The sequence below is a fragment of the Drosophila ficusphila genome, unplaced genomic scaffold, assembly GCF_018152265.1.
Source record: "Drosophila ficusphila isolate 14025-0441.05 unplaced genomic scaffold, ASM1815226v1 contig_723, whole genome shotgun sequence".
In the NCBI taxonomy this organism is placed as follows: Eukaryota; Metazoa; Arthropoda; class Insecta; order Diptera; family Drosophilidae; genus Drosophila; species Drosophila ficusphila.
Window position 1 is genome coordinate 518,678 of NW_025064662.1, and position 13,885 is coordinate 532,562.

The 13,885-nt window shown below is 43.7% G+C and overlaps 4 protein-coding genes across 5 annotated transcripts; 2 read left to right on the plus strand and 2 right to left on the minus strand.

The window, feature by feature from the left end:
- The first annotated feature begins 458 nt into the window (after window positions 1-458).
- LOC108089143 (peptidyl-tRNA hydrolase ICT1, mitochondrial) lies at window positions 459-1,266 on the plus strand. The gene is made up of 2 exons (XM_017187264.1): window positions 459-702; window positions 759-1,266. The coding sequence occupies exons 1-2, from the start codon at window positions 541-543 to the stop codon at window positions 1,209-1,211; spliced, it is 615 nt and encodes a 204-aa protein (XP_017042753.1). The 5' UTR covers window positions 459-540; the 3' UTR covers window positions 1,212-1,266.
- Window positions 1,201-3,902, minus strand: LOC108089140. 2 transcript variants are annotated; one of them, XM_017187260.2, is made up of 5 exons: window positions 3,795-3,902; window positions 3,144-3,722; window positions 2,941-3,084; window positions 1,595-2,606; window positions 1,201-1,542 (listed from the first exon to the last, which is right to left on the minus strand). In XM_017187260.2, the coding sequence occupies exons 2-5, from the start codon at window positions 3,695-3,697 to the stop codon at window positions 1,414-1,416; spliced, it is 1,839 nt and encodes a 612-aa protein (XP_017042749.1). In that variant the 5' UTR covers window positions 3,698-3,722; window positions 3,795-3,902; the 3' UTR covers window positions 1,201-1,413. The 2 variants fall into 2 exon arrangements, with proteins under 2 accessions (XP_017042749.1, XP_017042750.1); XM_017187261.2 differs by having other exon boundaries at window positions 3,799-3,901.
- Window positions 3,903-4,756: 854 nt separating this feature from the next.
- Window positions 4,757-11,291, minus strand: LOC108089242 (long-chain fatty acid transport protein 4). The gene is made up of 4 exons (XM_017187406.2): window positions 11,076-11,291; window positions 6,449-7,078; window positions 6,177-6,378; window positions 4,757-6,117 (listed from the first exon to the last, which is right to left on the minus strand). The coding sequence occupies exons 1-4, from the start codon at window positions 11,180-11,182 to the stop codon at window positions 5,176-5,178; spliced, it is 1,881 nt and encodes a 626-aa protein (XP_017042895.1). The 5' UTR covers window positions 11,183-11,291; the 3' UTR covers window positions 4,757-5,175.
- An 875-nt stretch (window positions 11,292-12,166) lies between these two features.
- On the plus strand, window positions 12,167-13,652 carry LOC108089269 (leucine-rich repeat protein 1). The gene is made up of 2 exons (XM_017187440.2): window positions 12,167-12,811; window positions 12,867-13,652. Exons 1-2 carry the CDS (start codon window positions 12,239-12,241, stop codon window positions 13,578-13,580), a joined length of 1,287 nt encoding a protein of 428 aa, XP_017042929.1. The 5' UTR covers window positions 12,167-12,238; the 3' UTR covers window positions 13,581-13,652.
- Window positions 13,653-13,885: the final 233 nt, after the last annotated feature.

A 13,885-nucleotide genomic window follows, 5' to 3' on the forward strand; every position in this document is an offset into this window, starting at 1 on the left:
AGAATGCATCTCAGGATAGATAACGCAGAGATTATTGCACCTTATTTGGGATGAATTAAATAAAAGCCGGCAAAAGCGGTACAGAGATCCAGTTTTTGGGAAAGCTTAAGATGAAATTGTTAATCGTGCTCTTTGTTCTGATATCTATTGTGTCAGCCCTGCCTGACTTACAACTTGTAAATAATTACGATAACAACGATCCTAACCATCCTAACGATCCGAACGACTGGGCTTCAGCACTATGTATTTATGGTACAGGAGACGAAGTTGTACCTTGCACTCCATCAGTTGAAGAAGAAGATTTTGGAATTCCGATAGACAAATAAGCAAAGACAAGTGCATTATTAGGGCTGATCGTATTAGAATTAAATTGTACTTTATTTTTTTTAAATTTAAAATCATTGAATTTCGCGGGCTTGTTAATTTTGGTGTGCGGTCACTCTGCCCCAAACTCACCTGCAACAGCTGTTTCGTGGTGAAAACTGTCTGGTCGCCCTCGTAACATTTGTTTTACAAAAAACTGGAGCTAAAATTAATAAAATGAATAAAATCACGCGTGCCTTTATAAGTGTCCTGCGCCAGAGCAGTTCCTCCGGTGGGACGAATACCCTCCTGGGTCGCCAGCTCTCCTACAAGAGTGATTTATCGCTGGACAATCTGTATCCCAGTTCGAGACTGCAAATCTACACGCCGCCGCCGCCGGTAAGTGAATCCACTGGCTACTGGGGTCACAAACTATTTACATATTCATTTTCTAGCCTCCGGGCAGCAACAACAAGTTCAACGGCTTCATTCCCATGGACCAGCTGGAGATAACCTACAGCCGGAGTTCGGGACCCGGAGGTCAGCACGTGAACACGGTGAACACCAAGGTGGATGTGCGCTTCAAGTTGGCCCAGGCCGACTGGATACCCGAACAGACGCGCCAGAAGCTGCTTAAAGTGCTTGCCAACAGGATCACCAAGGAGGGATACTTCTATATAAAGAGCGACCTCACACGCTCCCAGCAAATGAACTTGGCCGATGCCCTGGAAAAGCTGCGCTCCATCATTCGTGCCCAGGAGGCCACGGAAGCGGCCCCGCCCAGCGAGGAAACGCTGGAAAAGCTGCGGCGGCGACAGGAGCGAGCAGCCCGCGAACGCCTCCAGCTGAAACGAGGTCGCGCCCAAGTCAAAGCAGATCGTCAAGGACCCGGCGGCATAGATTTGTAGTTGTTATTGGAAATTGTTGCACAAAGATTCACATTACACATATACGCTTAACTAAGATGTGAACGCCACATCGGGATCTCACTATTACAGATTTAAATTACAAAACAAATACCCCCTGTTAGAGTACAACATTTAAGCTCTAATAACACTAAACTTGAACAAAATCTGTAAAAGTGAAAACTCGAATGGTTCTTATAAATTTCTAAGGCAGCTGTTCGTCCTCGCGAGCCGGCGTGACTGTAAACCGCTTGGAACTAGCTCCTTGGATGACTGTCTTTCTTGCCGGATCGTCCTTTCCCACTTGCGAGGGCATGCTGGAGAATCGAGGACGCTGAAAGGAAAGAAATGAGCAATAGGAAAGTACATGGAAGTAAGTAACTTACAGGCTGTGGTGGACTCAACTGGATGGAGACCTCGTGACTCCTTTGCGAGGGTCTGCTGACTACACTGTTTCGTTGGCGACGCTCTGGTACGGGAAGATTATTTCCAATTCTCGTAGCATACAGCTGCTCCAGCCGGTGGATCGTGGAGAAACCAGCTCCAGGCGGCTGCATTGAGAAACTGTGGCGATTGCTGAGCGGCGACCAAGTGTGCTGGTAGTTCGATTCGTCCAAATTACGAAGAAATTGCCGATTCAGGGAGTTTAACGTTTTCTGATCTTCGGTGGCCAAGTTAGCAATGAGCTCGCCCAAAATATCCGACTCCGTTTCCAATTTTCCGTTCCGTGCCAGCTTAATGTCGTGTTTCCAAAATTGCCTGTTCTTGCGTCCAATCACTGGTGCAATCTCCTTGACTTTTAAAACCAGGATGCCCATCAAGTAAACGCACAGCACGTTGGAGAGCGTCAAGCACATGCTGATGCCTCCAAGCACAGCCAATTCCTTTGCCTGGTTGTCCGAGTAGCGTCGCGACTTGATCACATCCACATACAGAGAATCATCATTTTCAAAAAACTTGTAGATGCAGGCAATTGCCCAAAGAAGTCCGGAGTTCACAGCAGGAGGCAGCAGAGAGGCTGATATGGCCACGCCAACCAAGGAGCCAATGTTGCCGCCCAGGATTCCAATAGCAGCCGCCGCTCCCGAAGGAATGGCCGTGAAAACTCCGACAACTAGGGAGTGCAGATCGCAACGGGAGAGCATCTCCTCTGTGAGACCTTCTCCAATTCCGTACTTGTGATCCGTGGTGCACACCACCAATCCGAAGAGGAATCCCACCAAGGTGGCTGTGAGGATTCCAATCAGCTCGTTAAGCATTCCCAATCTACGAAGCGATCGATCCTGGATCACTGTTCCGAAAATGGCTGCTATTATTGGACCCATTAGCGGGGAAATAAGCATGCTGGAGGCCAAAAAGATCGTGCTGTTCTCCACCAAACCAAAACTGGCCAGAACTCTGAAAAGGAAAACGATGAATGCTGTTACAGGTGTGCTTAGAATTATAATTGTAAGACAATTACATCATATCAGATTTCGGTAAATGATACTACAGTTCTAAAAATGATTCATACGATGGTTCATATGACAACAATAAAAAAATATTTTTAGCTGCTGACATGAATCCTTAAAAACCATAAAAAAATACCTTGACCTTTTTAAAAAAATTTTTGATTTTAACTTTAAATTCTGCCAATAGCTAAAACAGATCACTGGCACTTAGAAGATAAGGTATATCTTTGCAATTAACATTTTAAAAACTTAAACTTAAGACTACATAAGCGGATTCTTACGCTGCTGACACGAGTAGTATGCAAAAGTCAAAGGTGATGGCCGCATCCTGGCGCACATCTCTTATGATCTGGGCCACATTCAACCGAGATCGCACAGAATTCATAAACTTATTCCAGATTCCTTGCTTTTGGGCATTGATGTTTCTGTGTAGAGTAAAATTGTTAAGTTAATATATATATTCCACGCTTTTAATCATTTTTACTCGCTACTGGATGGCTGATCATCCTGTTCCTCTGAAGTATCTCGTGTTACATAGGATCTGTTGGCCAGGCAGCTGACCACGGAAACCGCGGATCCTTCCCGATCACCGATCCCAAATTCCTGCAGAGTTTCGTAGAGATTCTCGTACCGCTCATCGAAATCCATGGAGAAGCTTATGTGGTAGGCATTCCCCTCCAAACTGGGCAGCCAAACGGCGTTGGGTATGTGGAATTTCCGAAGGATCTGTCGCAGCACCTGCTCCTGATCCGTGTCCAGTGGGATGTCAAGGAGCTGATCGTGGGATCTGCCATCGGACGTCTGAATTTGGATTTTTGGCAGGGGATTCTGGGGCTTTCCTTCCTTATGGGGAGTCTCACGCGGGGAATCCCCTATCCGAATGGTGGACAAGCTCTCGATCGTCGATGCTCTACTGGCTGTTCCAATGGGCGTAGCCACCTCACCATTGACCACTTGGGTGTATAACTTTTTCAGGCGCTCCTCCTCCGCCTTCGTGGGAATCGTGATTGTGAGGAGCACGGCGGCTGTTCCCGTCATCGCTGCGATCGGAAATGACTAGTTCCTGGTTGTTTTTTGTTGACAGCACACTTTGTAGTGAAATCGATCCGCTGCATAATCATACGCACACACTCACTCACGTGGACAAATGGACGGACCCGGCAATGCAACTGCACTGATCTTCTTTATACTGGAAGTCGATTGAAGCCTCACTTGTTATTGCCGCCACTGATAACGGTTCTTGGCTTTGTGCTGCTTCTCGCCGATCGGCCAGTCACCCGGAACTATGTCTCCCACTTGGACATATTTAGGTCGTATGGGGAGGAGAGCTTTTTTAGATCCCGCCTTTTTATAAATTTAAATATTGATTATATCCCTGTTTCGTAAATTCAAAAATTTTACCAAGTGTTAATCGTTTTCAATTTTCTAAGAAAGAGAAATTAAATAAAATTAAAAAAAAGTTAGTTAACAAAAAAACAAAATTTGTGTTTTTGCAAAACTAATATGTGTGATTTAAATTTCTATATTTACAATTTTAAATATCTTAAAAAAAACATCGTAGGGGCTGGATGCTAATTTGGTGATAAAAACAAAAGCTATTTTTAGTAAAGCCCTAACCAGACCACCAACTTCTCGGTTGCTCTGACTCCAATAATTCCAATTAATTAATCTAGTTAATAAAATGTATGTATTCATTGATTGCAAGCAATTAAACATTTTCCACTAATTGGATAATAATAGGTAAGTATGCGTTAATAACAAGTTACTCAAGTTGGCGAGAAAAGGTTTTAATAATTCATATCGCCCCCCGATTAAATTAAGGGCGCATCTTCCACCAAGCGTTATTGTCACCCGCACGAACAGGTTATATAGTAAATCTAATTAAACATTCTCGTTAATTTCATGGGTATGCTTGCACTTGAACGTGTCGACTTGTTTCAAGTTTAGCTAATTAAATACTCATGGCGTGAGTGTATCTGTGTGCGATTCTATAGAGTCCAGAATCGTGCGAATCGCAGCCAATTGGGGGATAATTTGTATGCAGGTGGGAGGGTGTCATTCCCCAGCACGATCGACAAAGAATTTAAATACAGCCAGTGGTGAAGAAAAAAGTTTATTTGATACAAAATCATCAGAGCTTCTCGTATGTACAGGCAAACGCAGCGAGAATGGAAGTGTAAATGCCACTAAAACTGACTAAACAATAGCTGAAATTGCACTTAACAAGGTTCTTTAGCAGGCTAAAAACAATTAAAATGCGTATAGGAGGCTATCATCTACACAAATGCAGATACAACTGCGTTCACGATAAAGTGTATATATGCTTACGATATACAAAAGTGCAATGCTGACATGGAAATGTGCTTTGGAGGAATCTCCGAGGCTGGATGATCTTCAGTGCCGATATTCCCGATTTAATTACTTCTCTAGACTAAGTCGACTCGTGGTTGGCTTACAAACTAATTAACAGCATATTGGGCAAAAGGCAAGGCTCAAACACAACCGTATTTCAGCTACTAAAAGCGAATCTCATTGAGCTGCACTTTATCGTAAATCTGCGGCGTGAGCAGCTCGTACTTTCCCTTCGAGTTCTGGTAGTACAGCGAGTCCTTAATCGAGTTGGGGTCGTAGCCCTCCTTCTGCAGGTCCACCTTGCGCAGCTTGAAGGTGCCGGTGAGGTCCACCTTGGTGAGCAACCGAATGATCTGGGGACGGGCGTAAGCGGGCAGCACCTTGGCCAATTTGGTGGCGAAGGCATCGAGATCTAGTTCGCGATCGGGATCGTAGATGGCGGCCATGCCGGCCCTTCCCTCGGTGTGGGGGATAGTAACGCCATACACCACGGTATCCTTGTATCCAGCCACGTTGCTGACCTGCGCCTCCACCTCGCTGGTTGAGACATTCTCGCCCTTCCAGCGGAAGGTGTCTCCCGTCCGATCCTTGAAGTACAGATATCCCTTCTCATCAGCAACCAGAAGATCTCCGGACAGGAAAGCCATATCGCCGTGCTTGAAAACATCCTTTACAATCTTCTTGGCAGAAGCCTTTTCATCAACGTAGCCCAGGAATTCACGGGAAGGATTTCCCTTGACAATCTTGCCAATGAATACACCCGGTTCGTTGGGAGCGCACAGTTGGCACAGGCCATTCTGGTCCCTAATGGGCTCTCCGGTATCCGGATCTGCACGAATAATCGAGATGGGGTAGATCTTTGGCAGAATGCGGGACACAAAGCCAATGGCTCCCACAGTGTTGTCGTGGTTCATGATGTTCGCATTGCCTTCGGTGGCGCCGTAGAACTCGCCCACCTTGGCGATGTTGAAACGCTCCACAAACTGCGGCCAAATCTGCGGACGCAGTCCGTTTCCGAAAACTAGACGCACTCGGTGCTTCTGGTCATATTCCGATGGTTTCGTAGCCAGAATGTAGCGGGCCATCTCGCCGATATACTGACCGACCTGGGAGATACAATAGCCTCATTAGTGAGTGACTTAGAATGGCAATCAATTTCACTTACCGTGGCATTGTACTTGGCGCAGTCAGCGAAATAGTTAGAGGCGGAGAACTTCTTGCGAATGGAGACCGTGGAGCCGAAGAGCACCGACTGGCCCATGCACATGATGCCTCCAGCAGTGTGGTACAGAGGCAAGGGGGTGTAGAAGACGTCCTCCTCCTGGAAGCCCATGGTGTAGTGGATGCCAGCAGCGATGAACAAATACCTAAGGAGAAAAATATAATATTAAGCATTAAAAAAGGATTACAAAGTAGCATTACATTTAATGTACTCACCGAGAGTGAGAGATGACGGCCGCCTTGGGCAATCCTGTGGTTCCAGAGGTGTAGATGTAGACGAGCTTGTCGTGGTGGTTGACCTGCGTCTTGTTGGGCTTCTCACTGCTGGCGGTGGTCAGCAGAGAGTTGAGGTTCTTGGCCTGCGGGATGTTCTTCTCCGTCTGGCTGTTGTTGTTCTCGTTGTTGAACTGGAAGAGCGTGATGTTGGCGGGCAGATCCTTGACCACATCGGAAACGGCCTCCAGGAAGTCCTCGCCGTAGATGAGGGCCGTGCAGTGGGCCACCGTGATGCTGTGGAGCAGGGAAGGTCCGCGCAGGTTCGTGTTGATCAGCGGGGTGATCACGCCGATCTTGGAGAGACCCAGCCAGGTGGCCACGTACTCGGCGCGGTTCTCCAGCAGCAGGGCCACCACATCGCCCTTCTGGTATCCCTGGGCCTGCAGCACATTGGCCACCTTGTTGGCGTGCTCGTTAACCTGGCGGAAGGTCCAACGCTGAGTCTCGCTCACGACGGCCACCTTTTCCGGATGGATGCGAACATTCCGCTCAAAGACGTCGGCCACGGTGTAGTTGAGTCTCTCATGGCGCTTCGTGTACCTCAGAAGCTTGATATAGGCCCAGAGAGCTCTAAACGAAGAAATAATTTTAAAATTACTGATCAGTAAAATTCTGTAGCTATAAGATTTAAATAATTAATAACTTTGTATACATTCATTTTATCATAAGCCCTGGATGTGTCATCGTATGTTAGTTCTCCCATTAATGGGTATTATATAATTCTTGTTTAAGTATTTCCAAGTTAAATCCTAGGTAAAACTTAAAGTCAACAGATTACTTATATGGTGGTAAATCCCAAACCTATATCATATTCCGCACAGAAGGGAAAGTGACTGATTAGGGGTAAGTATTTTAGTAGCCGGACCAGCAGTATCTTTCCCTATCGATCGCGTGTGTTTTATGGTTAGTGGTTGGGGCCAGTAAAAATAGCATACAGAAATCGAAGCTCGACAAGCGCAGCCGTGATGTGATAAAAGCAGAGATAAAGTCGCATGAAGTGGCTGCAATCGAAACCGAACGTGGTAACCTAGTCCGCGAATACCAGCCACAAAATTTATGACGTTGCTAAATTCGAGCTGAGTAATGCAAAGTTCACAAGAAGGTCGAAGTTGTAAAATAATCGCTTTTACTTAACAAGAGAGAGAGGGAAGGCTGCCCTTTAAAACAAAGCGAAACAAATCAAGCTGTATACTCGTATAGAGAAAGATTGTTTTTACTGAAACGTTTAGAAATTGTTTTTAACAAACCCTAACAACTAACTAGCACATAAATTATTTTTTTCAGATTAACATTTTCAACAAGGAAATGGAGTAATTAAGCACTTAGCTTATTAGTTTTTTAGCCTTAAAGTTAACGTTATTACACTCTACAGTATCTTATCATCGAAGAGGATTAGGGATTCACTTAGACTGTTTACTTGAACAGCAACTACTGATTGACCTAGGTACTTATATTGGAGAAGTTATCAGCAAAGGCAAGAAACATATACAATGACCTAATTCAGATAACGTTTATCGTTGATAAATTCTGAATTTCGAAGTAAACATTTTGAATCATGAAATTTTCTTTCTATGAAAGTATGGGGGTCCAATCAGTTGAATGCAGATTGAATGGGTGCCTTTCTCAAAGTCTATATAATATTTGATAATTTCTAGAGAGCTATTGAAATAAAGTGTTCCGGTCTGAAAGCCATTTTAAAGCACTTTAGTCGGAGATCAACTGAAAATTGATACGAGGTGTGCGATAAAACCAATCCAAATCGTTCGTTTCCCCGTGGCAAACACAAGCCGCAATAGTTCGATGGATCGTATATTAGAAAGGGGAAAAAACTTGCACTCGACTTGGGACTCGACCACATCGACGATCTCAATTTGAATTCGCTTTGCACCCGTGCGTACTTTGCACCTCGGGGAGGGCAGTGAAGTGTCGATAAGATTGCCGGCTAAGCGGTTGGTTTACTTAGCGATCGTTAGCCGTGTATTTATACGGCTTTAATCAGGCCTTATGACCCCCCTCGAGTGGTTTTATTTTGGTGCCTTGGAAGTGCTGCACATGTTTGCTGGCAGATAAGTAAATCTGCTGCCGTCGAGGCAAAATTCGATTCGAGACCAAGGTTGACCGGCCGGACTTAAGTTGATCTTAAGAATCTGTTGTGAGCGAAGATATATGACAGAATATATGTACATATGTACGTATATAAAAAGTTAGTAAAGCCGAAACCAGTATTGGCCTTGGCTTGCAACTTGATCTGCCGAACGAAACTCATTAAAGCACAAATTGCTGAGCAAATTATATTTCGCCTTCTTTAAGTAAAAAACTTGGGGTTTTCATAGTTTTTCTTTTGTATTCATGCCAGAAAAATGGTTCAGAAAAAAATGTATGTAAAAAATATGTATTGCAAAAGAAACATTTGGTTAAAAGGGGAAGATTTCGGTTTACTAGAAAAACTAATTTGTTTATAAACTCGATTTTTGCTTTTAACTTTAAACAATCGAAAATGAAGCGAGCAGTTTTTCTAGCAGGAACTCAATAGGAAATGTTGGTTGACTCTTTTCATCTTATTCAAAAATCAAAAACTAACCATGACAAAGCATAACCAGGTTTATAAAGACACTTCCGTCACATTAAATAAATGGTGAAGCTACAAAAATGAATTTTGGTATCTTAGTTTTAGTAGTTTTTCTGTTTTAAATTGTTTTAAATACATGGAAAACCCTTCTGATAGAAAATATTTTCAGCTATACGATAAAAATGCAATAAAAGTAGCCGTGGCAACCCTAGACAACTCAAGATACAAAACTATGGCGTCGACGACACTTCCGCCATTTTAATTGCTAAAGCTTTGGCATTTTTTTTCGTACGTTTTCAAGAACAGATCGGTTAGTGTGCCAGTGGTCTTTTCTTCCGCCTGAATCACTCGATTCGAACCGAACAATTAGTATGCGTGGAGGGTCTCGCTGGGCGACGATCGTCCGAAGTCAATGGAAAAGTAAATAAAAGCGAGTTTGTTTTGGTTATTGTTGGGCTGGGCGACCTTGAACCTGAAGAAGTCAATAAACCTCGTAATCGAGTGCCAGATACTTCTAATTTCCGTTGACAATGCGTCATAATGGTAACTATTTCCCCATGAAGTTTTCTCTTTACAGTTTTCCACTTAACAACTGGAAATGGCTGCTGCAGATGGCGACCCAAATAGATGGAAAAACGAGTTTCTCTCCGAGGTTTTGAAATACGGGGTACAAAGTACTCGCACCAGGGGCGTAGCTACCGCCGTATATGCCGTATCAATTATACGGGGCCCCCGGGCCAAGGGGGCCCCCAAAGTGTGTAAGAGTGAATATTTAAAATTTGACTTTTATTTGTAAAATGGGTCAATAATGTGATAAATAAATATTTCTTCTCACAATATTTGGTCTACCCTTGCAGAGCAAAAGGGTATTATAATTTCAGTCAGAAGTTTGCAACGCAGTGAAGGAGACACCTCAGACCCCATAAAGTATATATATTCTTGATCAGCATCACGAGTAGAATCAGAATACGTCTGTACGTCTGTCCGTCTGTCTGTTTCTATGTGAACTAGTCTCTCAGTTTTAAAGCTATATTGCTGAAACTTTTCCAAAAGGTGTGTAGTTATTGCACGCAGTATATAAGTCGAAACGGGCCGGATCGGCCGACTATATCGGATAGCTCCCATACGAGAGAAGGAAATAAAAAATTCTCAGACCGTTGTTTTTGATCAGATCGACTTGATTTCTTCAAGATGGCGTTTTCTAACTGTTTTTGAATTTCGGATTAAATTTGATCAAAATCGGATAACTCTATCATATAGCCGTCATAGGAGCGATCGAAAAATATATATAGAATTAATGGAAATAAATTGATAACATCGTTGTTTTTTATCCCACAAGCATGATTTTTTGAATATCAAGTTTTTAAAAACTCTTATATTGAGAAAAAGTTTCATAAAAATCGGACAACTATATCTTATAGCTGCCATAGGAAAGATCGAAAAATCTATATAGAAATAACGGAAATAAAATTGTAACATCGTTGTTTTTCATCAGACAACCATGATTTTTGGAATATAGAGTTTTCTAACGACTCTTGAATACCGAATTATTTCATCAAAATCGGACGAGTATATCATATAGCCGTCATTTGAACAATAGTCGAAAATATAGAAAATGAATAGAAAAATCGTCTTAGCTTCGATGTTCTTTAGCCGTTATGTATTTTTTTCGACATATGACTGCAAAGGTATAAAAGCTTCGGTTTGCTGAAGCTAGCTTCCTTTCTTGTTTTCTTTTGTGAAAAATCTTTACCTCCATATAAGGGCCCCCAAAAATTTTTTATACGGGGCCCCGACAAGGCACGCTACGCCACTGACTCGCACTCGGCTGATTTTCAGTTCTCGGATGCCTCAATGGACTCACAAAAGAAAAGCCCCCAGATGAAATATTGTATGTATATTGTTGTATTGAAATGCAAACCGCAAGCGGGCGGTATTGTAAACTTATCACTGAATTTTTGATACAGTACACCGTCGCTAAGGGCAACCTGCACTTACGTTAGATCGCGGGGAGCGGTGGCTCCCGCTATGTAGAACCAGCGCCATCCAGGCTTTGTTAGCAGCAGGGCGACAAGCGCTACGAGAACAGCAAAAATCCATCCCATTGTGTGGAGCGTGTAGATGACGCAGGCGAAAGCCAAGCCGAAAGCGACCGTTGCGCAGAAAAACCGAAAAATAACTAAAAATCGTTGTCGTCGTCTTCGCTGCCGATCGTGCGCCTCGTAAGTAATCGACGTTCGATCAGCTGTACGCTGTGTGTTGCCAGATCGCCGGAAACGGAAGCAGATATTTAAAATGGATTGGGAAACAGTTGAGCTTACATAAATCGAACATCTATACGTTTACTACCAAAGAAAACTTAAGCTTCTAAAAAGACTTAATTTTAATTAATTTTATGAAGCTTCAAGTGTAGTTTGCAATGTTCGAGTTATCAAAGATCGTTATTTGTAACTTAAGCTTACATGAGTGCTATAAAGCGCGCAGTTGTCAATGTTAATTATCACGTTGTTGTTTACATGGTTGTCCAATAAGCTGTTATGCTGTAAAAAATTTAAATTACAATATAATATTAAGGTGAGCATCGATTTTTTTAAACAAATTTTTACTGGTTGTTGGTTATTGTATTCGAATTTAAAATTTGTTTTGCATCAAAAGTTAGTATGCTAATTTACAGAAAGAAGGGTTTTTGTAACCAATGAATAATGCACTTAATTGGATGTTGCTCCATATGTTGCACCTATTACTTACAGTAAGCTCAGGCCTCGGGGGACCAATACTGGAGCTGTTGTAACGCAAACGCTGATAACGTTCGTTGCGCTGTCACAAGAATCCATTGAACATGTAGAACGGCAGAAAGTGTCGGCGAGCCTTGCGAAATAGCATTGTCCGGTTTTGTAATTCAATTACCTTTTCTTTATAAACAATAGCAGTTGGTTGTTTTGGTTTTGTAACTTGTCCTGCGCTGTTTAAGTTTATTTTGAAAAGCTTTTAATGGTGCAGTTTGGAACTAGTTCGTATTTGAGAGCTTATACTGACGTATTAGTCTGGCAGCTCCATCGCCATCAGCTGTTTTAGAACTGCATGGCAACGCTGGCCACCACTCCACAAATGTTTTGTTTTATTTAGCGGGTTTTTTTTTGTTGTCTAACCACCGCCCCGCCATGAAAATCCTGTGCGAGGTCCAAGTGGTAAACCGCACCACACAGGCCAACCGAACTCCACGGCCAGTGAAATCCACCCTGGCCATTGGCTATAAACAGAGTGCCAGGGATTCCAATGGAAACACCAAGAAGGAGCTGGAAATGGTCCTCTTCAGTGGCCAAAACAAAACAGGCAGTCGCTACAAAGTGCGCGACAACATTCACGCGGTTCACACCAAGTTTGTGTTAGATGGCAAAGCCACCATTGGCTTCCTGCAGCCAGCAGAAAACCTGCTAATCAAGTGTGATCCCATTCAGCTGAAGGGATTCCTGCAGACCCTTAGGTTGGGCATCGATGGCAAGGAAGCCATCAACTTGAGACTGAACATTGCCGCCGCCACGGCGATTCCACACAAGTCGCAGCCCCAGGTGCGCATGGTCATCAGCAAGAGGAGTGAGTACCCCGTCAAGGGATTCCCGCGCACTCTGAAATCGCTGACCATCAACAACAGCCAGTTGGTGAAGCTTAGCTTCGAGGTCTGTTCGCTGCGGAATCTTACAAAGCTGGATGTCAGCGGCAACAAAATAACCAAGGTAATTTGATTATAGATTTAAAGAAGGTTCCTTGATAACCCCTACCTTTCTGCAGATTCCCCCAGAGTTGGGTCGTCTATCCTTGACCTCTTTGCACTTGGGCAGCAATTGCTTGGGAGAAACGAACGATTGGTGCTGGCTGCGTGGCACTAAACTGAGTCAATCCCTCGGCGAGCTGGATCTGTCGAGCAACGGCCTGACCCACTTTCCTCCTCCACTGGTCAAGTTTGAGAACTTAGTCTCACTAAACCTCAATCACAACCTGTTGAGCCGACTGCCCTTTTCGATTCGTCGACTGCAAGGCCTGCGAAAACTTCACGTTTGCAGCAACAAACTGGAATCCTTACCCGCTGCCATCGAGGATCTGCACATCGAGCTGTTGGATGTCTGGGGCAATGACTTTAAGGCGTTTAATGCTGAGGCCGCTCAGCAGTTAACTCAGCAAACGGCGGGTACCAACTCACCGCAACCTTTGTGGCTAATGGCAGCCCGCGCAGTGGCCAACTATAAGCTTCCCTTGCCGGCGGGCTCTCTGCCCGCTGTGCTCATCGAACTGATCTGTGAGGCGCCCAAGTGCCTGTGTGGCCAGCTGTGCTACGCCCTTGCAAAGGAGAACCTGCTCCAAAGAGTCGTCCAACCGAAATTTACCAACATTAAGAATCTTACGTACAGCCGAGAGCATCAGATCTACGCGGATGTGGTCATCTGCGGACCCAGTTGCACTGCTACAACGCAGCTTAAGGCTCTTTTTAGCCTGATGTTTCCCTGATTGAATCAGGTGCCTGCTGTTGGCGCCTATTTTTAGCTTTAGGTTACATTAAACCAACGATTTATTTATATATTTTTAATCATTTTTTCATTGATTTATTAAAAGGCGAACAAGTTCTCCCTTTACCATTTTCATTTACAACTTCATTCCCCGTTTACAGCACCTTGTTAAAGTCAAACTGCCAATAAAAGCGAATTTACCATATACAAATTTATATTTTTATAATAATAGAAAATACATTCGCTTGCGTTAACTTAAAAACTTTTTATGAAGTGTCATGCCTTAAATGTAGTTTGGTTGGCATT

Excerpts from the sequence above, each read along its gene's own strand:
- LOC108089140 (XM_017187260.2), bottom strand. The coding sequence starts at position 3,697 with ATGACGGGAACAGCCGCCGTGCTCCTCACAATCACGATTCCCACGAAG. Across the intron at positions 2,607-2,940 it reads ATACTACTCGTGTCAGCAGC|AGTTCTGGCCAGTTTTGGTT; the intron begins GTAAGAATCCGC and ends TTTCCTTTTCAG. Across the intron at positions 1,543-1,594 it reads AGTTGAGTCCACCACAGCCT|CGTCCTCGATTCTCCAGCAT; the intron begins GTAAGTTACTTA and ends CTTTCCTTTCAG.
- LOC108089269 (XM_017187440.2), top strand. The coding sequence starts at position 12,239 with ATGAAAATCCTGTGCGAGGTCCAAGTGGTAAACCGCACCACACAGGCC. Across the intron at positions 12,812-12,866 it reads GCGGCAACAAAATAACCAAG|ATTCCCCCAGAGTTGGGTCG; the intron begins GTAATTTGATTA and ends ACCTTTCTGCAG.
- LOC108089242 (XM_017187406.2), bottom strand. The coding sequence starts at position 11,182 with ATGGGATGGATTTTTGCTGTTCTCGTAGCGCTTGTCGCCCTGCTGCTA. Across the intron at positions 6,379-6,448 it reads GCCGTCATCTCTCACTCTCG|GTATTTGTTCATCGCTGCTG; the intron begins GTGAGTACATTA and ends TTTTCTCCTTAG. Across the intron at positions 6,118-6,176 it reads GCGCCAAGTACAATGCCACG|GTCGGTCAGTATATCGGCGA; the intron begins GTAAGTGAAATT and ends TGTATCTCCCAG.
- LOC108089143 (XM_017187264.1), top strand. The coding sequence starts at position 541 with ATGAATAAAATCACGCGTGCCTTTATAAGTGTCCTGCGCCAGAGCAGT. Across the intron at positions 703-758 it reads TCTACACGCCGCCGCCGCCG|CCTCCGGGCAGCAACAACAA; the intron begins GTAAGTGAATCC and ends TTCATTTTCTAG.